The following is a 26,688-nucleotide window of genomic DNA, read 5'->3' as shown; positions in this document are numbered from 1 at the left end:
GGCGAGCCGTTACGCAACTACCTTTTTGGAGCGCGGAGGTACGGAAAGACACCTAACATGCTTTAGTGAGAGGCGCTTCCCGGGAATGCTGCGCTCGTAAGTGGCTACAGCACAAGCCTTTTGCTCAAAGCAAGTAAGAAAGACTGTCCGGGTGTTTCAGGAACGCGGCAAATAAACATCTCCTGCAACCGATCGCGCACTTCCTGCGCGAAGGAGTAGACGCAAGGCAAGCATTTATTACCCAAGGTAAATGACGCGGACGTGAATCAGGAGCCCACAACGAAGCAGACCGGCCACGAAGAGTAACCAATACACACAATAGACGTACTATGCCTAAGCGGAGGTACGCGTCGCAAGAATCAAGTTCCCCAGTTATACGCCTCGCAAACTTACCCCTTACTTAAAGTTATACTATAGCGGGGGCGCGCGGTATGAGCTACAATGCGAAAGGGCGTGGCACAGCGCTTCGCGCGTTGCAGCTCATACTGCGCGCTACAGTGCAAGTTCCTTTATACAGCAAAAAAGAAACGGCACTGCTATTTTTATCTTTTTTGCGATAAGCATTAGTCAACGGCACCAGAAGAAGCGTCCCTCGTCACGCGAGCACCGACTGAAAATTGCCCATGCAACAAAAAATTAAATTATGGGGTTTTACGTGCCAAAACCACTTTCTGATTATGAGGCACGCCGTAGTGGAGGACTCCGGAAACTTCGACCACCTGGGGTTCTTTAACGTGCACCTAAATCTAATTACACGGGTGTTTTCGCATTTCGCCCCCCATCGAAATGCGGCTGCCGTGGCCGGGATTCGATCCCGCGACCTCGTGCTCGGCAGCCCAACACCATAGCCACTGAGCAACCACGGCGAGTACCCATGCAACAAAATGAGCACGCAACGCTGGTGCTTGTTCACTTGATCGTTTGTGCGCAGGCTAAGTATTTTATCAAAGTTGAATTGTTAAGAAAAAGTGATAATGAGCAATAAAATGAGTTTACAGCATGAAAGCGGGCGCACTATAGTGAGACTAACATTTCGAAAATGATTTCTTTGGGCTTCAAGGTGCTCCAAAACCGAAGCGGCTCGAGAGAGAGCGTCAACAGTGGCTCGTCCGCGCCGAGATGACATCGATCTGCCACGTCGCACGCTTGGTTTTGCGCTTTGTGACATCGATTCTAAACGTCGGCGATAAATTGCACCTCTTATAGTCTCAAATATTTTCCATCCTCCTAAACGTGTAACTATTCAATAAGGGACCATGATAATCACGACTCAAGATGAAAGAAGCTAATTTCTCACCATCTTCATTCAAGCACACCTATGATATCAGCTCACCAAAGCAACCGCAGGTATTGAAAGGCGCTCTGGCAAACAACACTGGCGCAGCAGGAAAAGCTCACACGTGCAAAGGTTCTAATGATCTGGGGACGCTATCAAACGTTCACACGTACTGTCATCAATATGCAGGCTACTAGATGTCTCGCAAAACGTGCTGCGCGTTTTTAAACGACGGCAATCGGAACATTGTAAAGAGTTCGACAAACACTCGCTGGTCAGGTAGAACGTTAGGGGAAAAAAAAAAAAAACATCGGCCAGTGACCAAATTATAGATGATGTACTGGAATCTTCGCGGGTTCCTCGTTCACAATACAGCACACAATAGAGTGTTTTTTTTTTTTGGCTTTGCGTGATATGTTACCATGATGCGTGATCCGTTAGGTCAACGGCGCGTCGTAATTGCATAATAAGCCCAGACCACCCGCTTTGATCCTTATTCGCCATTGCTATTTGATCTCCATTGTAACAGCAATAAAATGATAAAATCAGCCATTGTCTAGTCCCGTCTCACGCTGAGGGTGAATTATTGGGGATGTTTTGTCGCTATCAGAGAGATCAGCTGTTTGTTTTGGCACTGCAGGCTACAGAGACGGCACCGAACCGGGAAAGAGTTCATTTGCACATGCATAGAAGGTGGCGGCACAACATTAGCGTTGGTCATGTGTTGGCCATGCATGCGGAACGCTCGAAAAGCGTAATTTATTCAATTCATCATTTAGTTCGACGCTATAGCACGGCACGCGATGACGACGCTAAATCGTTCACGTCTCAGCATGTTTAGAGTGGTGCTGCAGGGGCAGCGCATACGCGAAGGGCCTAGCGTATTACGCAAAGCTAAAACACCTAACTCATTATCGGTTTAAGTAAGTATAGCACATGACGCAACACACACGCGCACTTAAACCTTCGATTACCGATGTCGCAGCTCGTGGTGTCAATACGTATGCATTGGAAAGTTTGCAGATATAACGCAGCAGACAATGCGGAAATGTTGCTGGCTGTATTCGCAGAAACCCGGTAAGCGTTCTATGAGGAAGAAAACGTTTTCTGCACAGAATAACGATGCACTAAAGATGCGTAAGTATTTAATATGTCCAAACGAGAAGAAAACGGGGGTGCACGCAAGTGAAGCGTCGCCGGTATACCGAGACCTTAAATGAGGCGTCATACGGCATAAATGCGTAACGATGCTCTGCCGTGCAATGACAAAAGCACGCGCACAATGTTGCCCTCCTCCCCGAGAACCCACCCCGCAAAACGACATTCCCGTAAGCACGATGGAAGACGGATTATGGTAGTAAAAAAAAAAAAAAGAAAGAAAGAGAGAAAAATGCTTGCACTAAGCATTTTACCTGTGGGTAAACGCGCAAGAAGCTTCGCGCAAGTGGCAACGAGTTGTCGAATGACACTAGCGCGAAACTGTCAGACAACTTTCTGTCACGCGCGTAAATTTACCCACGGGTAGAATGCTTCGCGCAAGCGGCCCCGCTGGAGCTTATTTGAACGACGACACAGTGAAAGAGATGCAGGTCGTAATCGCTCGGATGTGCAGCACCGAGGGGGAGGAGACAAGCTGCTGTCAAAATTAGACTCCCCCGAACGTTGGCAGCGCTCTCGTCGCACAAGGCCGAACCATCGAAAGACGTGCCCCAGGATGACGAAGCAGGCAGTATAACAGCGCACTAAAAAAAGAAAAAAAGAAACACGGCGCACGCGATTCCGGCGTGCGTAGCGGCGGCCGCCACAGGCCCATTGGCGGCAAGCTCGCGGGGCTCGGACTATCATCGACCTGGCCGCACCGGCGGCAGCAGCGCGGCGGACGCGGTCACGCGCGGGCTTCAAAATGCGGGCCGCGGCTCGACTCTGGGTCAATGAGCAAACCACACAAGGGCTGCCGGCATGCGACGGCCACACGTCTCTCGCTAAGTAGCACGCACGGCAGTGGCGATGTCGTGACTCGGAGAGACCGTGCTCGCCGGCCGGAAGCCCAGAGCGCGCGCAAAAATAGCCGCGGCCAGGCGTCGAGTACCTTGGAGGGCGCCGCTGGGGCCGGCACGACGCCGGGGCTGTACGAGACGCTTCGGAACCAGCCGACCCTCTTCATGGCCCGCGCCCGACGGGAGGCGGCGCGACACTAGCGACATGCCGGTCCGAGCGTGGGACGGGGCACGGCACTGGCGCTTCACCACCGCTACCTAGTGGGTTCCCCGCGGCCAGGACGCGCGCCGGCCGGGCACGTGCCGCCCAGGTGTGTGCGAGGCGATTGCGCAACCAGCCGGGGGAAGGCGCCCCGCTGGCCCCAAAGCGCGCGACGACGGCGCGCAGACGAGAGCGTACGCGTCGCCGCACGAGCCCCACTCCCGTTACGAGTTCGACGAAGCTGGCTCTTTCAGCTCGCTTCCATACGGCCGACGCGCAACACGGACACGAAGCGAAAGCGCCGTGAAAACGGTCATGACGCATGCCCGCTACGGGGCGCGACGGGAGCACACAGAACACGCAGTTACATATGCGCGGAATGATTCAATCAGCAAGACCCGACACCCACGCAAAACGTCCCAAGACCAAGTCGCACAGTAGTTTCGCTTCCGAGTGCAAATTTGCATCGAGATTGAGGCCGGCACTCGAAGAAGCGCGAACGCCGCAACGCTTGGCCGCGGATGAAGAACAGATAGAAAAAGAAAAAAAAAGGGCGCGCCCACATACACAGACTGCGTGGAGGAGAAGAGCCACGTTACCCGTGCACCCTGTTCGGTGGCCAGCTCTTGGGAGTACCTGCCGGCACAGTCTAGGAGGCGACGTGGTGTGCGCGCCGCGCCGGAGGAAGGCGGCAGGGAGCCGCGTTCCGGATGAACGATCGCTTCCAGCAAGGAAACAGCGAGCGGATATCAAGACAGCACGAAAAAGCCCGAGCACCGCGGCCTTCCGAGAGCGCGGCCTTCACGGACGACGCCGAAACAAAAACAAGCAGCTCGAGTCCGGAAATTTGATACCATCTATAAAATGGGCCGCACTAAAACAGAGACAAAACGCGCAAGAAAGGCGCGCGTTGATGCGCCCACGACGATATTCGATCGCGCGGCCGAAGGGTCGGCGGCAATATGAGCTCCTCGTAGGAGCGGGACGGCGGCCGTCATCTTCGCCAACGAGCGCGCGCTCGGCGGGTGCACCGAAAGAACGCAATAACCCTTCGGCCGCCGCCGGTACACGGGGAGCGTACGGGCGCAGTGCGTACAGCGGGCCAATCGTTTACTTGAGTGCTCGAGCTCAACTGCGGATTAATGAGCCAGGGAACGCGGCCGCCAGCCTGGCGTCAAATTGCCCCTTCCGGGCTGTCCGGCCGAGACGGACTTACGTCGGTCCCTATAGGAGACGGCGATATGCGATAAATCAACCCGCTTCCCCTTCGATATGGCAGACCGGGGGAACAGTGGCACAAACCCAAGTGAGCGCACCCCTCCGTGCACGCACAGTTGGAAAAAAAGAAAATCCGGTGCCTCGCCGAAAAGGGTAGCGGTCCCATATGTAGGCACCAACAGCCTACAATTAGAGGGAACGCTTTACAATGTCCAGCAACTCAACGCAGTGCGGCAAGTGCTACGGGCCGCGTCAGCCTACCAAGGTACGAGAACATGGGGCCGCTACCCAGCTTGAGCAAGGTCGATCCGAACAGGTCGCGAAGATTCGGGCGAAAAGCGGTTCGGAACAAATTGTCACCGACATCAGCAAGGGTGGTCATGGGAGCAGCGATTGAAGCGCGACTATGTTTGGAGGGAACGAAGACTGGGAAATAAATAAAAACGTTTTTTGTTATTTTGTTTTTTAAATCAGAGAGAGACAGATTCATTCAACAAAAATAAAAGCGCTAATCTATTTTATATATGCGTGACGAGTAAAGAAAAGACAACTATTTTATTTTGTCATTATCAAAAAATACCTTTTTTCAGCGCTCATCGCAAGATGATGCCGCTATCGCTTGCAAGGCAATGTAGGTCTTGAAGTGCGCAGAAAGGCGCTCTCGCAAGTTCACCTGTTAGAATACGCTCCCTCACACGTTGCGCTGTTTTGCTTGTCGACGTTTCTCTGAATTTGGTGACGCAGGTGGCTTCATCGTTTCTCAACCTGTTCGGTCAAAAGTAGTGAGTTACAACCGCCAGATAATTGCTTGCTTTAGTTGTTGTCGTGCGACTCCGCAGGCCAACCGGCTTGAAGTCCGACGATAGAACCGGCACTCTACACCTAAAGCTTTCGCCGGCCTCCAAAGAACGTATGTTCTGTTTAGGGGCGCGATTTCGACACCCGTACGGCTGCCATTTTCTTGCGCCGCTTTCCGCGCTGAAAGCTCGAAACGGCCACCAACTAGAATGGCGGGGCATTTGAACATACAGCTGTCATGGCAGGCCACCAAAACAAATTTCGCGCCTTTGAGAACAAAATGACGTCACTTGTTTTTAACGGACACGGCGTCACATTGTTTTTTCTTCCACCGGAAGCGTTCCCTCCGCACACAGACGGCGCTAAGCCCCATGAACCGCCGATGAACCACCATGTTTTGAACGTATGGGCTTCTATGGAAGCTTCGCTACCAAGTATATTTACCTTGGTTTGAGCGCAACGCCGGTTAAAGGCTTGTGCAAGTTAAAGCCCCTACATCCACGCGCCACCGCCGACGGCGGTGGCGCGCGGATGGAGGGGCTTTAGTGCAAGTATTTGCGGAGCTCACTCCGCTATAACCCTACTTCTTCCCCGAGACACAGTGCCGCTTCTCGTTTCCAATTGGCTGATAACAATAGTGATATCATCATGTGACGTGAAGACCAAAAATAAAAGAGAAAACAAGGAACCCCCTCGCAATGACGGGCAAAGTGATACTTAGCTATAACACTATACACTATATAAGCGCCACCAGCGCTGCTGCTGCCTGTCACGTCTCGCAACGTTGTAGATGAGGTCTCCGGTGTTCCGGCATATTCGTAAAGTGGAATACGTTTATGGACAAGTCATATCTCCTCAGCAGTCCAGAAGTTTCTGCTCTCAAGCAACGTTTAATGCTCAGATTAAAAAAAAAAAAGACTGACGGGTTATATATTTAGATAGCCGCTTCCCTAGCGCGTCACATCTAACACACGGGATGCTAATGGCGAATATTATACATATATATACACTGGCATGACCGCTAATTATTACGCCTTCTCGATACCTCTGCAGAGCTCTTTATATCGCGTGGGTGCATAGCACTTCGACCTGTTTCTGCCCGAAAGGGCATCACCACCCCCCCCGCCTTCAACCCCGCTCCCGTTTTCTTCTCTTTATTCAGCGACAAATCCCGAAAGTGATTAAGAAACGCAGTTGTGTGGCACTGCATCGACAACGTATAGGCATACATAGGCCCCACCATACTATCCCGGCTCTATTGTCGCAAGTTTGATTCAACATAAGCAAGAGGAGTGCAATCTCGAGTATGCCCCACTTCGCAGCAAATAGCGCACAATGCAGGACGATAACAACCAGTCTCTCTCTCAACCCCACCTCCCATGACCGTGCACTATCTTTAGTCAAACTCGGGCGCAACCAGCATTTCGGCTGAACAGTCCAACCCAAATAAACAGTCTGTTTAGTAACACAAATATTCATTAAACCAAGAGCGAAAGTGAACGACAGGCACGAAGCACACAACAGAGCAGGCAGCCGGTTGCCATCTGGTCGCATTCATTCGCACTCGTCCACGGCAGACAGGCATGTTCCAATGCAGCTACTGCTGGTGGTTTCTTTCGATCAACGGCTCGGTCTGCGAAGCCTCGTTTCACGTGCTGCTGCACATAAATCGTGCGTGTTTAACGAGCGAGAGCAACACGTCGGGCGGCGCGCGAAGAGCTCTCCCGAATATTCACGTGCGCGCTTTATTGGTAGTTATTTTCTCTTCTAATGCGAACAGCATTCCTGGCACTGTCAGACCAGTTCTCTCTCTCTCTCTCTTTTTTTTTTGTCCATCTGCTCTTTGTTTCTTTAATATGGGCCGATTTCGAAGCTAGGGGTCTAAAAATGTGGGCCTAACCTCGTTCACGGCGCTCTTCAATGACTATATATACATATATCGTTTAAATTCATTGAGTGCTGGACGGAATCGAAGCCGCGTCACACGGTTTCCTCAGGCAGAGCAACCCGACGCTTCAACGCACTGCACCCCGCATGCACACTGTGGGGGTGGGGGGTTACTTCTCGGTGTTTGCCCCATAGAGGAATGAAAATAATGAGGTAATACCGGCGAAAACATGCCGGCGATACGGTTCTAATCATTCCCGCAAAGCCTCAACAGCGGGAGCAACGGCATCGTTGGATCGCCGCCGTTCGGCGGGAAATTTCTTGCGCTATTCCTTTCCTTTGTCGCGTCGGTTTTTCCACTCGATCATATATAGATGGGCAAACGACGAAGTTCGTCTGCGGCGCAGCATGCGGTTTATAGGCATTTCGATAATGTTCCGAATGCCGTTTGCCGCTTCTTTACCGCGTTGCGCTAGTTAGGCAGCACGACTGCATGAGCGCATTCTGTTGTATGTTGAAGCTACTGAAGCTTGCAAGAACTGAGATCGCTCGTTTTATGCGGGGCGGTAAATCATAGCACCAGCTGTCGCGCACTTCATGTTTTTTCATCTATTTTATGCGTGACTTCGCGCATGTTGAACTGTTGCTGCTTGCTCCATGCATAACTGTTGATTTTTTTTTTTTTTTAGGTGCGAGGTTTTCTCCCTGCCTTGCTTGTAAAGGGTCTCAATCACGCTGTGTCTTATCGAAATGATACCAAGCAAGTGCTTCTTTAACAGCTTTATTCTTTTCGCCCGAGGGCATCTTACATATTGTTTTTTTTCTCCCTCTTTCTCTTTTGGGAAATGTGTTTAGAAAATAGGGAGTTCAGGGCAAAAATTGCTAATACTTGCTACATATGGTATTTTTGTTCCATTTTCTCTGAAAAGTTCGCGCCTCGTTTGGGAAGTCATCACACCCCGATGCTGTGTGAGAAGACTTACTACGTCGAGTGATATGTTCCACAACGTAGTCCCCTTTTGCACGTGAATTTTGTACTCAACTGAATTCTTTCTTATTATGCTTACGCCGCAGAGAACTAAACCCGGCCTTGCCGCCAGCGCTGGATCTACTTTGACTGGCGCTGCTCTGCCTTTAAGTATATCATGTGGCATCTCCCTCTAGTAACATAAAAAGAAGTACTGAAATGTTGGTCAGACTTTAGCTTTGTACGTTTCCAAGCAGGTCCCTTGGGGAATTTCAAATTGCAAAAACTGCAGCGGAAACGGCAGTCCATCGGCGTATGCAGCAGATTTGCATCGGCGGTACAGCGCTAACATGCGCTCTTATTAGCCCGTGCGTTTGCTGACTTCGTTGACTAGTGTACGTGTTTCCATCTAAAAATTCGCAATCACTCTTCTTGAGGCGACTTTGGCTGCACTTATTCGGCGATGCCACGTGTATTCATCGACAGAAAGATCACAACGGCGTGTGCGGACATCGCACCATGCGGATTTGTTTGAGATATAAGTCTGCACTAACGACGGATGCTTATTAATGAGGTACAGAAGCAGCATTACGGCAAGGGTAGAATTAAAAAACGGAACGATGGAGACATTACTCAACAAAATTTAGCAGCTAGTCAACATGACCTCCACTTCATGTAAATGGAGTTCATGGCGTCTAGTCTACGGGACGCACCTGGCACGTATGTGCACCGGGTTGTCCCAAACACCGGTAACATTGTGTTCATGCCCGCTCCCACGAGGCCAGCGTCTTCCCTAAAGCTGCCACCGCAGAAGCAGCAGTCTGGCACCCGAACAAAGGAGAAATCGCAGCCGCGAACTTCAGCCATCCTTGCTGCAAAGGGTTGTGTGTGTGTGTGTGTGTGTGTGTGTGTGTGTGTGTGTGTGTGTGTGTGTGTGTGTGTGTGTGTGTGTGTGTGTGTGTATATATATATATATATATATATATATATATATATATATATATATATATATATATATATATATATATATATATATATAAGTAATAATACGCTATTTTAGCTAAAAGCGTTAGCGTGCCATTCCGTTCACTTAGCAAGCAGTCACGCAAAGGCGCGTGCGTGCGTGCGTGCGTGCGTGCGTGCGTGTACACGCGCGTGCCCTCTAGTGTCTTCTCGGTAAGAGCTTCGATTTTACCGAGAAGATAAAATAGCTGTGAAGCGAGAGGTACCCGCTTCGGCGCGAGACATGCTCTCTGGCCGTGCTATACGGCAGACCGCTGCTCTCGTTCCACAGTACACTCACAAAAAGAACGGTCGCAGTTTAGTCCCAAAGGCGAAGCATCGATTGCGATAGAAAATTAGTGGACAGCTATGCAAGGTAGTGTTAGTAGTTTTATCGGCCGTATAAGCTTGTAAACATAGGCATACTATCATCATCATCATCATCATCATCATCATCAGCCTGGTTATGCCCACTGCAGGGCAAAGGCCTCTCCCATACTTCTCCAAATACCCCGGTCATGTACTAATTGTGGTCATGTTGTCCCTGCGAACTTCTTAATCTCATCCGCCCACCTAACTTTCTGCCGTCCCCTGCTACGCTTCCCTTCCCTTGGAATCCAGTCCGTAACCCTTAATGACCATCGGTTATCTTCCCTCCTCATTACATGTCCTGCCCATGCCCATTTCTTTTTCTTGATTTCAACTAAGATGTCATTAACTCGCGTTTGTTCCCTCACCCAATCTGCTCTTTTCTTATCCCTTAACGTTACACCCATCATTCTTCTTTCCATAGCTCGTTGCGTCGTCCTCAATTTAAGTAGAACCCTTTTTCGTAAGCCACACGGTTTCTGCCCCGTACGTGAGTACTGGTAAGACACAGCTGTTATACACTTTTCTCTTGAAGGATAATGGCAATCTGCTGTTAATGATCTGAGAATGCCTGCCAAACGCACCCCAGCCCATTCTTATTCTTCTGACTATTTCAGTCTCATGATCCGGATCCGCGGTCACTACCTGCCCTAAGTAGATGCATTCCCTTACCACTTCCAGTGCCTCGCTACCTATCGTAAACTGTTGTTCTCTTCCGAGACTGTTAAACATTACTTTAGTTTTCTGCAGATTAATTTTTAGACCCACCCTTCTGCTTTGCCTATCCGGGTCAGTGAGCATGCATTGCAATTGGTCCCATGAGTTACTAAGCAAGGCAATATCATCAGCGAATCGCAAGTTACTAAGGTATTCTCCATTAACTCTTATCCCCAATTCTTCCCAATCCAGGTCTCTGAAGACCTCCTGTAAACACGCTGTGAATAGCATTGGAGAGATCGTATCTCCCTGCCTGACGCCTTTCTTTATTGGGATTTTGTCGCTTTCCTTATGGAGGACTACGGTGGCTGTGGAGCCGCCATGGATATCTTTCAGTATTTTACATACTATACCCGCGGACAACTTTCTGTGGCTGTGAAGGGAAAGCTACGGGCGCGTGACGGCTGCACATGTGTTACAGCGCCAAGTCGTCCGGCAGCGTTTGAGAGTGCTTCTAATTGCTCGGAACAGACGCTGAATCGACGCAGCTTCCACGTGAGACAGTTTCACGCTTCTCCAAACGCGGAGGGGGAAAAAATCTGGAGGCTTAAGCTTCGCCTTTAGGAGGAAGCTTTAGCTCGGACCCAACTCCGATGCGGCCTATTCAAATACACGTAAAACGCAAAAACGCATTTCTGAGATAACCCCTGGACCGATTTTAATGAAATTTGTTGCATCTAAAGGGCCCCTGAAACGGTTCAGATAAATCTTGTAGACGCGTAGGGCACAGCTAAAGTTAATAATTCGCACCACAATTTGTGTAAAACGCCTCATATTAAGAGAGCTACGGACGATTACAAGTTACCCTCCTCCATAGTCATGCATATTCTTCTCAACTCGTTCGCCGAGTGATCGTGGCTAAGCTCCGCCTTCACTGGCTCTGCGTCATGATGATACGTCGTGTCGTCGACTTCCGGTTCTCACGGAGCGAGCGCACGAAGCCTCTCCAAACTCTCCGCCAGCTGCTTGGCGGTCGACTCTAAGCGGGAGCTATCGAAGCAGCGTGCGTTGCGAGCAGCGCCGAACATGTCTGGTATTTCGGTAACCACAGGCGAGCTGGGCCTTTCGACGGAACGGTGGAGGAATAAACTCAAGCTGATGAAGGAACTTTAGTGTAGACGTACGTGAGCTGCCTGATCGGTCTCCACGGTCCAACAACCCGTTGCCGCAGAGCTTAACCAGCCAAACAGAACCAATATTGTGCTAACGAAGTGTTAAACATTTTAAACATTTACAAAGACAACGTGTTAACGATTACACTTCTGAGAAAAATTTACACCAGCAGCCAGTGGCGTAGCTAGGTCGTCTGGCACCCGGGGCCCTTTGCTCTTCTGTCCCCCCCCCCCCCCCGGGTGTAGTCGAGGAAGGCGAGAATACCGACAATTTTCGGGTGTCTTCAGACGTATATGACACCCCCTACTGGCCCCGTGCACCCGGGGCCCACGGACCCCCGGCCCCGCCTGTTGCTACGCCGCTGCCAGCAGCAAAGAAGAATACATTTCGTTACTGCTACTGTGTGTGGTTGAGCTCTGTGCCACCAGGTGGCTGCACCGTGCCGACCATTCAGACCATTCACATTTGCGCTTCTGCTCATTCGTATTTAAAACAGCGCCAAAAAACACGGACAAGGGAGGACACAGGACAGCGCTCGTCCTGTCTCTCCCTTGTCCTGTGTCTCCCTTGTCCTGCGTCCTCCCTTGTCCGTGTTTTTTGGCGCTGTTTTAAATATGAATGATCTGTACCAACTAGCTCGCACGCAAACCCTTCTGAGCTGCTCATCCCGCGAAATGACACGGCCAACGGCCAGGCCCTGTCTCCTTGCGCTTGCGTTTACCCTAATACCGGACTCGCGAAACGCTATTGCGCTAGTAATCTTACGGTGTAAAGTGACGGCCACAAACGCGCAAATCCTGGCGCCGATCGGATAGCGGCAGTCCGCTCGTCTGCCTTGCAGAGGGACACGATGTCGCAACACAAACGCAATGTCTGCGTGTTTTTTTTTGTTGTTGTTTTACTTCTCACCGAAGCTAGGGAGGTGTACTTCCGCTTCGTCTGATTGTTCCCACGGTCGTGCAGTCACGTGCGCAGGTACCGAAACTACGCCATTTTTTACCGTGCTCCAGCGTGTGATCGTGCTCTGCGATCCGCTTGTTCTGCCTCAGTATTCGTGTAGCACTGAACTATACCGCCAGACATGTGTCCTTGTGCACAGCGCTCAAGATCGTGCGCTGCGCGAATGCATACAGTCATAACAGCTCGTGCGCAACGCCGTCAACAAAAATGCGCAGCGCCGAAAAAAAAAAATGGCGGGGAGAAAAAAAAATGAAGGCGGGGCGCGTGACGTATGCGTCACGCGATCCTCGAGGTCCAGTATGGGAGAACGCAAAGAAGGAATTTCGCTTGCGGAGGCTAGGCGGGTGGAGTGGAGAGAGTGTCTCGCTATGCAGTGGAGCTCGCCTCTTGAAATCGTGGGTTCGCGGCACTGAACTATTTGTACCTCGGCTATTAATTAGCCGATATGAAATTTTTTTGCGGCAGAAGACTTCCTAGAGGACATGTAACAACTTTCAGCGTATAACCAAAATTTGCTATGGGGCCTGGTGAGGGGCCCTTTAAGAAGCACTCTCACTTGTGCGCGCTTTGAGTCCGTAGCTTTTCCTTCGAAGCCTCAGAAAGTAGTCCGCGAGAATAACTAAATTAAAAAGCATGGTGTCACGCGCGCACAAGCCAACATGAACACATCTCACTCGATGCCCGCGGAAACTAGCTGTGAAAAACGCTGCAGTTAGGAAATGCGGGAGTAGCAGCGAGCGAACTGACCTTCGTGCAGCCGCTCGCATCAACGCGAACTACGCCTTGAAGAAAACAGCCCAGCGAGGACTCTGTACCGGTCGCAGATGGCTCTCAAGATACAGCGGCGCGGCCGCCCGGAGTAGAACGCCTCCTCTCCTCTTCCCTCCCCCCCCCCTCCCTCCGAAGCCTCGCGCGCGACGGAAGGCGGCGCGCTTCCTCCCCGCTTTCCGCCGTTGCGTGCGCGAGATGGCGATCGCGGCTCACCCTCGCACGCTTTCTCTCGCACATACGGCTCGCGGCGACCATCTTATCGCCCGTGGACTTTATACTGAAACTCACGGCAACGCCGACAGCAGAAATGTCCATATGTCCAGCGCAATACCGCCGCTACAGCAATAAAAGCCCGCCTCGTCAGCGATTGACATCGTAAAAAGACAAGGTCTTATGGGGACCATTAGTGCATGTGGTTTGTTCAGACTGGGCTACCTTAGGGATCAGCCCACATTTTCGCAGTATGCAGGGCTAATATCGCAGTAAGCAAGTGTGTTTTACGTCGCTTCTGGCATAAATTTTCGGCAGTGGCGTAATCGTCAACATGTTGTATTTTTAAGATGCATTTTTTTCGACAATAACGTTTATGGAGCACGAAAACATATCTATAAGTCATTGTGCTTAGATGAGGCGTCGGAATATGTCGCTACCAGCGTCCGGCAACCCAGTATTACGTAAATGCCCTTGCGTATACCGGTATACGCAAGCGCATTTACGGTATTTGGCATTTATTTACGGAGAACAACGCGTTACAATAGTTTTTGTTGTATAGCTATTCTCGTCTAAGGAAAATAAAAAAGGGCCATGTTAACCATCACCTCGCTCTACAGTGCAAGTTAAATAAAAAAAGGGCCATGTTAACGACCACCTCGCTCTACAGTGCAAGTTAAATAAAATATGCTGAGTCGCTGAAATAAAGCTGTGTTTTCTCTTTGCGCCAGAAGATGACACTACCCACGCAACTGTTCACGTTTACGCCTCCGGTAACCCGGTATTCCGTGAACTGCAATGCGTTCGCGGACAAGATAACCATTCCAACCCGTCGGTTATCCATTACCGTTAACGAAATATTGGACATGCGGTCGCGCGACCTTGTAATGGCGAATTCAACAAGAGGTCACGAACTGAAATTGCGACGGCCGCTGCTTAGCTGAAAGCGTCGGCGGCGGTAATTATTAACATATAGTGACTTCTTTTTTTCTTTCGGCAAGGACACCCATGCAACGCAAAAACGTTCCTAACACGTTCTAGTTGAATAAAGCGTCACGAGTTGCGGCTGCCAATGCTGCTACCCGGTGCTCCGGTATTTCGCAAATGGGAATAATATACAGCGCGTCCTATCACGCACGAAGATTTCAATATATGCAAATGCCACGCAGCAGGATAAAACCAAGGTAATGTTGTTTACCGTCTCTTGAAGATAGATTATTTCTTGCGATCCGCCTAATTATATAATGAGTCTTAATTAATCAACTTCTCAAATATTATAATTAGGCGCCAATGAGAAAACTGTAGAGCAACATGAAAAACTACCAATACAGCTTTCTGTTGGTAAATACGCGCTACAGAAAAGTATTTTTCCGAGCGTGAAAGAAGCCCGCGAATACACGCAAAATTGCCGCGCGACTGGCTGATCGAGGCACCATGTTTCACAATTTTCCTAAACAACGCGCAGACCTTCGTCTCAGTCATTTCAGGCTGCGGTTTCTGTACCGAAAAAAAAAACAATATTAAATTGTGTAAAGCTAAGATGTGCTCTTGAGTGGTCGTCATCAGTCGAAGTTTGCGAGTGATGGCCGGGTACTTCTCAGTTGTGACGCCCTCTATTCCATTCAAGCTGTCACGAAGTACCGCCGGTTTCTTGCCCATACTGCGCGCCTACATAGGAACGAAGCAATCTGCTGGTAGACTGAGGATGCACGGATCGGTGTTGCACATGCAACAGTTACTAACGAGTGGGGATGAAAGAGACGAGCGCTGCCTGTGTGTCGGAATTCCGCACGACCCGCCCGTCTGCGCCGCGCAGGACGCCACTTGGTGTGGGCGGCTTCCATTGCCAGAGGCGTGACAGGGCTGACGCGTTGACAGACGCGCTGGCAGCAGAGCTGCGGTTTAATCGGGGAGCCCGCTTCGGGGAGGCCTCCGAGGCCGCGCCCTGGCTTTTAACGACTCCTCGGCGCAGGCAGTGGTGCCGCCCAAAAATAAATAAATAAATAAAATTAAAAAAAGCACTCGTGTATTTAGATTTGAGTGCATGATTAAAGAACCCTAAGTTGTAAGAATCAATTCGAAGCTCTTCACTACGTCGTCCCTCATAACCCACTCTGCATCGTAGACCCCACAATTTTACTTTTTTTAAGGATGTGAAACATTATTTTTGCGAACGTGCGGAGACGTTATTACTACCAGAGTGGCTGTACACCTACTGAAGTGTAATGACGGGTCAAACACCGAAAAACTGTTTGTTGTGCTTATGTGCACTGATAAGCACATGAGAGCAGAATTCCATGGCAGCTAAAAAGAACGATCAACATGACTGATTTTTACGTTGTTATTCCGTACACTTTTTCTTTCTTTATTCTTTTTTTTTCTTGAAAACATCTGTTTCTACTCCTCGCTCTGTGACTTCAGTTCGATGTCGTATTCGTAAATCCATTTCATCGCTTGTGACGACCCCTTAAAAGAATTCATAGCTGTCGTCTGAAGTTTTTCAATCAGTGCAACATTATTTCCACCGCAGTCAGCAATTTCGGCACCATCTTGCACACCTGAAAAAAGTCTGCACCCTTTTGGGGCTTACCTTGTCCCACAACAATAATAGTCATCTGCCTTGCTTCCGTTTTCTTTTTTGAAAATTTTGTGCTCACTAATGCTATGTCACGCTGATAACGCGCATGCCGTTCGTAACCTGAAATTACTGGGCAGAAAATGCGGGCAAGATAGATGACGATTGTTGTTGTGGGACAAGGTAGGTCCCAAAGGGTGCGAACTTTTTTATGAGCGCGGCGCAACCATTTTTCATTTCCAAGTTTTCAGTCAAGCTGTGGTGAACAGACGACTTTGCCAAACAAAGTGCTTCGGTTATCATTCTCACAGTCATTCGTGGTTATTGAACCCAAGCTAACGAACACGATCGATGATTTTATCTACGCACAAGGTAGAGGGGCGTACTGGTCGTTCGTATAGCACTTGGGGCATTCACGGCCTCTAGGGCTTCCTTCCCATAGGCATTTTACATATATTAATTTCTGCACTATTCTTGCCCAAATTCATGAAATTTTGTATTGATCTTTTGTTCCGCCTGTTCGTCGATCTCCAGTTCAAGAAAGACGATAAAAGGGTTGCACAAAAAGTACAAGCATGAAATCCCGCCAAGTCATAACACACAGCAGCAGGGCTCGTACTAGAGGTCAACCGGTTCTTGTCCAGTTTAATCGGATCCTCCCCGGATTAATTCTGATTACCTGGAGTTCTTTAAATGTGCTCCTTAATCTAAGTACGCGAGAGTTTTTCGCATTACCCCCGTCGAAATGCGGCACTTTCAGACGGGATCGAACGGGCGACTTCGAGCTCACCAACGTCGTAGTAACCGGGCTAACACGGTGGTTAGAAAACAAAGATATGCGCCAGGAAAGAAGACACAAGACACGCAAAAAGATAAGAATACATAAAGATAAATAAATAAACAAACAAATGAAGTAATCGATGTGTCGCGTGCGTTCTTTCCTGGTGTTGATGTCATTGTGGAAATCATTTTGCCACCCGAGAACAATACACAGCACGTCTGGAGCAGCCCGTAGTCTGCCGAGGGCGATAAATGCAGATTAGTATAAATACACGGAAGCTCCGAACACGCAACCACAGTGAACTGTAACATTAACGCAACTGCGTAACGCCGGTGACCGAGCGCTCACATCAGCGGGAATGTGAGTGCAGAAAGGCAGCCAGCCACCAGCGAGACGTGGAGCATAAACGGATGTGCTTCCGTTTGGCGTCATCTCGATCTTCTGCAGCGAACGTACAAGTGCGACAGAAGTGCGCATCCCCGCAGGCGCATCTCGCGCCGCCGGGACGCGCGCGCTTCCGCTCTGCCGACGGGCCGCTCAACGACGCCGCAGCCTCACTAAAGCCACCTCTACCAGTACAGCGGCGAAAACACAAACAAGGAGCGCGCCGTAGGAAGCATCGGTTCGCATTCGACGGAAGCTTTAACTGCTTGTCTCGCCTGTCAAAAGTTCGATCCTCTGCCGCGGCCATAAGTGTATTTTTCGGGGTGCGACAGCGCGAGTAGCCCAACGGGGCCTCCGATTTCGCCTGCAGTCGCCGAAACGGCCCGAGCCCGAACAAGCGCGCTTTCGCCAGCGCGACGCTTCCCTGCGCTGTCCTCGCAAGGTCACGCGCACTCGCCGCCCTCTTTTTCTCTGAGTGGCGTTACTTCACCGCCGACTGACGTGTTGCAGGCATCTCGGGTCGCCCAACGCCAGCGACAAAGTGAAATGACGCACCCGAGTTTCCAAGGCTGGCCATACGTAACGCAATTTATGCTGCTTTTCAGCGAACACTGGCCGTAAGGGCCGCAATGTACAACAGCGCTCGGCGATTGATAAGCGACACTCAGACAGCATGGCGGCGTCACCGGTGATCGCTGGGGAGGCCGAATGCAGTTACGATGAATCAAAGAAGATTCTCGCTTTCATGGGACATAAAAATGCATCATCTCAATGTAACCGGTGCCTATCGGTGGCGCAAGGAACTACCGGTTGCCATGTCAGAGTATCGCGTTTCAATCACTGAGCACTGTACATAGTCTACGTATACCTTATTTAATCATTAAATGTATAGGTTTCCAGAACGATGTGCGCAGTGGACGCCTAACAGAACAAGTGCATTATCAGCGTAAAATGGCACTCTTGAATGCAGCGAACACAGAGCTTTCAAGAATTTAAACGCAAGCAAGACAGACGATTATTTTTTGGGGAGAAGATGGTCTCAAAAGGATGTAAACTTTGTTAGGGTGTAAGAGAATGCTGTGTTTCTCGGCCAGAAACATGTGCTGCAATCGCGTGGTGTGGAACGATTGGTGGGGAGCTTAAGCTCGTTCAGTGAAATATTCCTGTGATGTCAATTCATACAAGAATGTTAGGGGAACCCCTCTGTAGTCTAAGGCTGCACAAATATGTGATATACATCACCAGCCACAGTGTATGATTGTGAACTATATATATACTTGGCTGCATCGGTTCCCATTCGACGAAGAGAAGCGGCAGCGGCAGATTGCCAGCGTGAATTAGAAAACAAAGCTTCTTACCATATGATCGCTTGGTGCAGGAATTGAAACATCAAAGTGATCATGTACGGCTAGCTCAACACAACTCCTAAACATCTAAGCGCCAATCATGAGCTTCCACAGTAACAAGGTGGTGTTACAATTAGGCGTTTACTACTGTTGCACCTGGTGGTCCTTCTGGACAAAGGATGCACACTGGCAAGCCTGCAGCTATAGAATGCCATTCACGCTTCGTCATTTCGATGCCAAACGGCTGACAATGGAACCAGAATCATGTTGTTATGATCAACATGTCAACGTGAGAAGCATTCAAACGGGCTTCCCCACGTCAACATAATTGCCCTGTTCTTCGACACAACACCACCCCGTTCTCCATGAGTTGATACAAAAGTATAGAAGAAAAAACCGAAATTCAAGACGACATCACCCTTTTCCCCGAGCTGACACCAAGGATGGGCAAAGGGAAAGACAGGCTCCAGAAGAAGATGGCAAAGACCACAGGACCGCCAGAAGGTATTTAAGGCTGTGCTGGCCCCCGTGTACCAACGAAGTGAATACAATCTTTTCAACTTTTTTTTTCATCACGATGCCCAGCTTCATCGTCATTTCCAGATTCTTGCGGTGAAGACCCACCTCACCTGGTCGAGATCGTATCAATGTCAAGATAATTAACAAGTGATTACTATATGTCGCGTCTTCGTCTGTTCATTGACCTGGAGCTGACTAACGAGATGAGTTCTGGGACCCCAAACTGTAAAGGGGTCATCGACCATATGCAACCTACTGAAGAGCCTACACTCACGACTTCGTGGGAACAGCAATGACCCCGATTTCACATGAAATCGCATCTTCATTGCATCATGGGTGGGTCGAAGGTTGGACACCAGAGGCAGAGTGCAGCGAGGTGGTGCGACCCCATGGGTGGAATTTTGCAAACTGTGCAACAGTTCCAATTGGCTGAAAAGGACATTGCATTTCCTCGTCAAGCGAAGGAGGGAAATCAACTTCATAAATAGAGGAGCTGGAGTGTTGAAGAGTGTGCTCGAAGATGGAAAGACTTTGACATGTGTTATGCTTTGAGAATCATGCAGCTGTTCTGGTAAACCATCCTCATGTAATTCTGTACATAAAACTTTACATTCTCTTCTCTTCTTTACTACTTCGTTACGGTGGAATAAACAGTGCAAGTTTCGTACTAGTAATCATCGCACCGTTGCCTGGTTGCAATGGTCTCCCGAACACCTGCGGCCTGCCAACAACGCCATCTTACCCAGAAGTAATGCTGGTAGAAGGGAACCGAGGTTCTAGTAACCGTTGTCGCAACATTGGCCAACCAGAGACATTCTGTGGTTAACCTCCCTTTCTTTCCTTTGGTTTTATTTCTCTCATGCATCAGCCACCAGTATCGTTCTCACACTTTTCAATTTTACTATGCAAGGTCTCTGTTGGGCCTCCAGTATGAAGCCGACGGCGTGACTCAACACAGCGATCCAGGTAGTTGGTAAAACCACATGATGCGTAATAAACTTTGTGCTTTAGCACTGCCTCTTCGCCCTACAAAGCAGTCATATCGAATGGGCACCACAAAAAAAAAAAGCAAACACTTCTTATTGTGAGGGCGTGACAAAACAGTTGGGTGCACCGGAGAGGACAGGCTAAACAAGACTGGACAAAAAAAGTCAGCTTTCATCACGCTGTGCGTTCTATGGCATGCTTTATAGCTAGCAAAACTATTTTATTTGATAGCAAAAATTACAACTAACAAGAAAACTAGTTGTGAAATGTATCTGCGTATAACAGAAAACTTGTCAAAGTAAACAGCAGAACAGCATCCATGCTGTTGCAATCATCTTGTACGTTTCTTGAATGACTCATTACTGCTGAACCCCAGCATAGCCGAACTAAAGGTTTAATGGTGCAATAAGGGCATATTTATGAAAAAAATTGTTTACAAATACACAACTGCTTTTCGAGGCCGATTGCAAGTTTAAACATGTGCATACGTTTCGTATTGGTTGCTCCGTCCATTTCACTGGCAGCAGAAATTCCGTCCATATCAAGTTAAATCTCTTTATCAGGTCTCACAGAATCTTTTCCAACATAGACAATGTCATGTCAGTCACGCAAAGTAGACAGTGTCCGGCCAAAAACAACCACCAGCAATTGCTGCCAAGCGTATATCTAGCATACAACACAGAGTGTTCGTCCAAACCATGATGTAAGCGAAATGATACAGCTTCCAGATGGGGTCACTGCGTACGCAATAGGGCAGTGCACTAGACAATACAGTCTATATAAATGAGACACATTTTCCGGTAACACGGTGACATATTGAAATAGCTTAGAAGCACTAGATATATTTTCCTACATTTTTTAACCTTCAAGACAAACTAGACTAGGAAAGGTAACTTTTTTTTATATATATGTGCACTTTTGCAAAATTGCTCTAGCAGTTACTGACATAAGCATTTTGACATTTAGATTTGAAGAGAAACACTTGAAACACTGCTTTTTCGCAAATTGACACAATCGCAAATTATGGTTGCAGAATGCTACACTTATGGCAGCTTAATAGCCATATGAAGGCAAATTAAATAGATGCTGACTAGCATAGCATCCAAGGAAACAAAAAAGAACAGTGCTGAATAGTTCCAGCAATCCATGAAAACAACTACGTAGCCTCAATGGTATTGACCGAGGCTGTGTGTCTAATTGCTTCTACCATCATAGTATATGAATTCACAGTTTTCTTTTATTCCCCCAAAACAAACCAATACCATATTTGCACACATTCTTATAGTATCTTCAAAACAAATTTTATGGCACAAGAGCATGCTAGTCATGGAAAAGAGACACTGTACAGCCGGCGATTTCCAGGTGAAAGTGTGTCTTCTTGTGCCGTAAATATTGACACGTGTACTTATTTAGCCTTTTTTCCAGGGACTGTATTTCACCCGCTAACAACTTGAAATTATCGCTCAGTGCAAGACACACCTGCATGATTTGGAACTTACTCGAACATTATTGTTGATTCTACCTGTTGTGTACATTCTCACTGAACTTTGTGGATCGTATACGTGACACAAAATGTGTAGTACTTTCTGGAAGGCACACAGGCACTAGCGGTTACACTGGAACGTTCAATGAGTCATGTATAAAAGCCAATGTACTTGACCCGCAGATCATATTTTGCCTATCGCAAACTGTGCTCACCGCCATCATTGAGCTTTGAGTGCCACTTGTTTTGCTGGGCACTGGTTTGCCCAATAAAGAGTTAACGTTTTCAAGTCATACTTTTGACAGTGTATATTCAACACAGTCATGACAACATGACTATATGCCACTGTCTCAGCTCTCCAATTGTCTGCATTAGTTATTAAAGCTGTTTTCGTATTAGGGGCACTAAACAAGAATGCTAAGTCGGTTTAGATCAGCGAAACATTTTTCCAAGACTCTGGTTCCACCTATTTGGCTGAAAAGGGTTGGTTACTAGTGGAGAAAATGAAGTTTGATGCTTTCCTTCATGATTATTTCCCAAGGCATTTGTCGGTGCACCAGTCTGACATCGCGGTTTTGAAAGTTGTATGTTTTGCACTGTTTTTCTTTGGCGAGAGTCCTCAAAACTCTCCAGGATGAGTCATAGCTTTCTCTACAACACAATGTAATCCTTGTTTATGAATAAGATGCTGACTAGACTTGGGGAGACATTATAAAAATATGTGATGTCACGAAATGCTCGAGCGAGAACTTCATGCATCGCCACCAACATTTTGCTCTTGCGCATTTTTTGCATACTAAGTCTCCACACATTACAAGATTGACATATTTGGTCTCCTAGAAGGGAAATTTGCCAGTCTAACTTAATGTTAAGGAAGGTAATGTCACTTTATAGCCACGAACTCTTTCCTGCAGAATCTTTTGATCTAACAGCCAGAACCATATTCTCACTGCATTTAAAAGCTGAAGAAGTGCCTGGTGCAATAAGACTCATACCATATATATTTCTAATTAAAATTATAATTAGTAATAATGTTTGTGAGCAATTTGACATCTTCTATTGCACACATACTTTACAAGGCTGTACCTATTTTGTAGATAAACCTAAAATTAAAATCACAGACCTCTCGCACTCCCTCTAGAACACATTGAGCTAAACTGTGAGCCAGTCTTCCATAAAAAGAAAGGGCACAAATATGGGTTAAAGTGGTCTGCCCTCATGCAGTAATGTGTGGGCAGAAATATGTCACAATATGCCATAGCTGGTAGGTTACATGCAACTGATTCGAATCCAGGGAGAATCAGGGGTCACATCATGCATCACTAACCTTTTCACTGTCGGTCGTGTTACTGGACCCAAAAGAGGCTACTGACACGCGCTCCTGCATGTCAGTCAGGCCTTCATCCTGGGAAGAATCCTCAAAGTCCCTAGAAAGGCAAAAGATAAGACTACAAGTTAAGCCAAACATAGTCCACACTACACAACTGCACTGCCATACGGAGAGGTTTATGAGAAGTTAAAAGGGACAGCCATGAATGCATAAGGCAAAGTAGAATATACTGGGTGTTTCAGCAACGATGACCGTCTCTAAAGGCCCATTTACAAATACATACTGTTGATACACAAGAGAGGCTGTTTTCTAGCCAAAAACTCTCATCCATAGACTAATAGAACAAATTACCGTTGCTTGCATTCAACAGCCTCGGCTTTCCTGTTGCTGAGGAGAACATTTGAGGATGCACTAGAAGGACCTGAAATTTTCTAGATAATTCTTGGAAAGCTTTCATTCTTGTGCTTCCTCTCTGGGAGGACTGCACTTAGGAGAAATGCGGTCCATGGACGACAGTTTTTGGTTGGAAAACAACCTCGCAGGGCACCTTACAAAGCCACCTTCCTGTCACTTTGTCTATGTCTGCCTCTCGATTTTTTCCTTTTTCAAGTTTGTTGGTATTCTCTTAGCTTACAGGATTTTGCAAATGGTCTATTATTAAGAATAGGGAATTCAAGACACAGTTGTAGGTTATGCTGGTCAAGATTCACAACAGGGGAGGACGAAAGGACACTCCTTGACGGGTCATATAATAATAGCCAAATTACCCAAGATTTGCTAATTAATCTTTTATTATTGTTAGACCACTAATGCCAATCAGTCATTTGTAGCTAATGGTGATCTCATAACAAATCAGCTAAAGAGACAAAAAGCCCTTACTTAAAGTACATAGGTACAAAGAGTTCTGCCTGATTGTGAGTGCAAAAAAGGGTTTATTTATCGTTTTGAAAAGCTTAATTGTTATGCATCCACCATTAGCTATAAACACCCAATAGGCATTGGCAGCCTCACATTGATAATTAAAATATTAATTTGCTTATTTTTAAAAACTTATTTTTAGCCCAAAACTTTAATATCAGCAACGATACATTACCTGCTTGACCGGTTGCTGAAAAGTTTGGAAGTAAGCTTGGTACTCTTGTTTAGGTTCAGCGTTGACAAGGTTGAGTTGAAGCATGTTTCCTGGATCACTTGCCGCAGTTTCTTCACCCAGGTCTGCTTTACCTCAAGTGAAGATGCCTGCGTCCAAAGAATTCAAATGCCAAAAACATGCTGTGCTACTTGTCTTAAGCATACTTGACAGCTAAGAACACCATAAAAATATTCAAATATATGGAACAGAAGTCCAATTATGTGCAATGAATGTGTATGTTTAAATTAAGCAACTACACAGGTAATCATTTAATATTGTTGGGAGTTGAAACAGCACTAACCAGAGTAAACCATGCTTGCCTAATATTTCTGTAGCTGAGTTATTGTCCAGTAATGCATTGCAGTTCAGTTAACAGGTATCACAAAGCCTCAAAAGAATGTTATAAGCCCCACAGTGATTGCAGAATGCATTAACACACACTGCTGTCAACAAACCCCTTTTCTGTTCCCTTCATATAGCCTAGTATGCCAGACACAAGGACACAATTACCAAGCATCAAAATAGAAGGCAGAGAAGAAAACCCACAAGTTCCTGCTAACTGAAAAAAAAATGTTTCGTTTACCTTATTTATCATTTCAATATTACAGAAATGTACCCTCACTACAATTATGCTAGTCACCCAATCCCAAGAAATTTTGCATACCTTCAATATTATCTTGTTCTCAGACGTGGGCCCATGCTCTGTCCATACGGCTGTCCACACAGCAAACTTGCACTCATCTCCTTCTATGTGCTCAGTTATGCCAACTTCGGATGTCTGGAAATCAACATGCATACAGCACGTTCAGTTCTTGACGAATGCTTGTGAGTAAGGCATTTTGTACACAAGCACAAAGTCAGAAGAAAAACAGGGTAGAAACGGCACTTGCCATGAGCTTCTGCTTGTAGACATATTTTACTTTGCCATTCGAATCTTTCATCTCCTTGCTGAAGAGCAAATATAATTCGAAAAGGAAGATGTGGCGCTCCCGGCCCTTGCGGATAATTGCTCTGGAGTCAAAAACTTGGAAGGAATCTTGTAACACAACTTCGCCTAACTGGTCAAGGGAAACCTGCAAAAAGAACACCACCATACAATGGTTACCAAACTTCTTTCTTTTTAATTCAAAGCCCACAAACTTTTGGATGGTACACTATAGAACCCTTCCGTTTTGTTTCCGTTTCTTTGAAGGACTGATCAAGACTATTAACCCTGGTCCCAAACACAAAGCCTACCAAGCTATTGTATGCAGCAGATGTGCCCCCACCAACACGAGCATTATATTATGTCATCTTCACTACTTGGCCTAAACCTTTGCTGCCAATCCCTACAGGTCAATGAAGATACCCCATTATGGTCGACCTGAAACTGCTTACCATGTAGCCAGCCCAAAACTTTACTTAGGTTTGACATCCATAAATAGACTATGAACAACACAGTGGTGAAAACAGCCATATTACCTTTTGGCACAGATCTTGGTGCACGCAAAAAAAAAAAGTTAATTTGGCGCAGTAATAAGCACTTTTCACACAGTGTCAAATGTACATCTACACACCATATAGTCTCAATGTACCGAAATAGTCAATAAATACAGCAGATGGTTTAATATGCATCAATGCAGCATTCAGGACGGAAATTATCAAACTAGTTTTCATTAATTTTTAATAGAATGATAGAATGGCTTTCCCTCTGCACATATTGAGGTATAAAACCGCATCTAGAATTTAGACTTGCAACAGCCATTTGCACGTTCGCCGCGCTTCAATTGAGCAGGAAAAAAAAATTGTGCAACAAAGGTATGTAAGGAATACCATGCCCTATAGGTCTTGCGTGCGTTAACCAAAGATGAAGGCATGCAGAGGCTTCTTTACTTCTAACGTGCAAAATCTCTGCTGCATATAACTGTACTAGATCATGTGAAAGCTGCCTTAATTGATCCTTTAAGCTTGCAGGGTTGCAAGGAAGATCCCCACTAATAGCAAATTTATGTGTCAGCAGTTGGCTAACCACACTATAGGATATTTCTGAAGTACACTGCAAACAACTATGCAAAACAATGTGCGACCGGGCATTATCAAAGACCTGTTTTTAATCTGACAACATCCTTGAGCAAGCTCCGTCCCTCGCTAGTGCGAGGAATGCAGAACTTCAGTAAAAACATTGCAAACAACATGACCACACAGTGGCCACACACTGGAACATTTGCTGAAGAGAAATGCAACAAAAGAGCAAAAACAGCAAATGGAGGACTGAATGGCATAGGCTATATCCATAGCTATGAGACCTCTGCAGACATTCAGGATGATGATGATTCATGGCTTAGATTTTGATTTCAGTTCTATTAGCATGAACAAAACAAAGCTTTTGTTCTTATGCCTCTTTGGCACAGGCTCGGCACAATTTTCTCCTAGAATGCCATTTCAGAGCAGGACGGCACAAAGGACTGCTCTTGGAGCAGCTGTTCCATGACTGACAAGAGTGAAACAATCAGGTTGTTTGCCCTTACTAATGAAATTGATGCAACCTGTGACCAAAGAGGCTTCCGAGCAGGCACTGCTGACTACTCTTGGCGGCTCTTGCCTACTATTGTTTAGCTGTTTACTTTGCTATCAGCTAGCAATATACCGTATTTACTCGATTCTAATGTGTCCTTGATTTTAACA

The 26,688-nt window shown here is 47.3% G+C and overlaps 1 protein-coding gene across 3 annotated transcripts in view; it reads right to left on the bottom strand.

The window, feature by feature from the left end:
* trio (trio Rho guanine nucleotide exchange factor) overlaps positions 1-26,688 on the bottom strand; it is a 254,652-nt gene that overhangs the window by 156,642 nt on the left and 71,322 nt on the right. For all 3 annotated transcript variants that reach the window (XM_065431400.1, XM_065431401.1, XM_065431403.1), the window contains exons 32-35: positions 24,915-25,097; positions 24,689-24,802; positions 23,986-24,131; positions 22,890-22,989 (exon numbers count right to left, since the gene is read on the bottom strand). In XM_065431400.1, coding sequence (XP_065287472.1) covers positions 22,890-22,989; positions 23,986-24,131; positions 24,689-24,802; positions 24,915-25,097 — 543 coding nt within the window. The remainder of the gene's footprint in view (positions 1-22,889; positions 22,990-23,985; positions 24,132-24,688; positions 24,803-24,914; positions 25,098-26,688) is intronic.

This window comes from Dermacentor albipictus, chromosome 1 (assembly GCF_038994185.2).
Source record: "Dermacentor albipictus isolate Rhodes 1998 colony chromosome 1, USDA_Dalb.pri_finalv2, whole genome shotgun sequence".
In the NCBI taxonomy this organism is placed as follows: Eukaryota; Metazoa; Arthropoda; class Arachnida; order Ixodida; family Ixodidae; genus Dermacentor; species Dermacentor albipictus.
The sequence above is the reverse complement of the archived record's forward strand: the minus strand, read 5'-3'. Positions and strand labels throughout refer to the sequence as shown.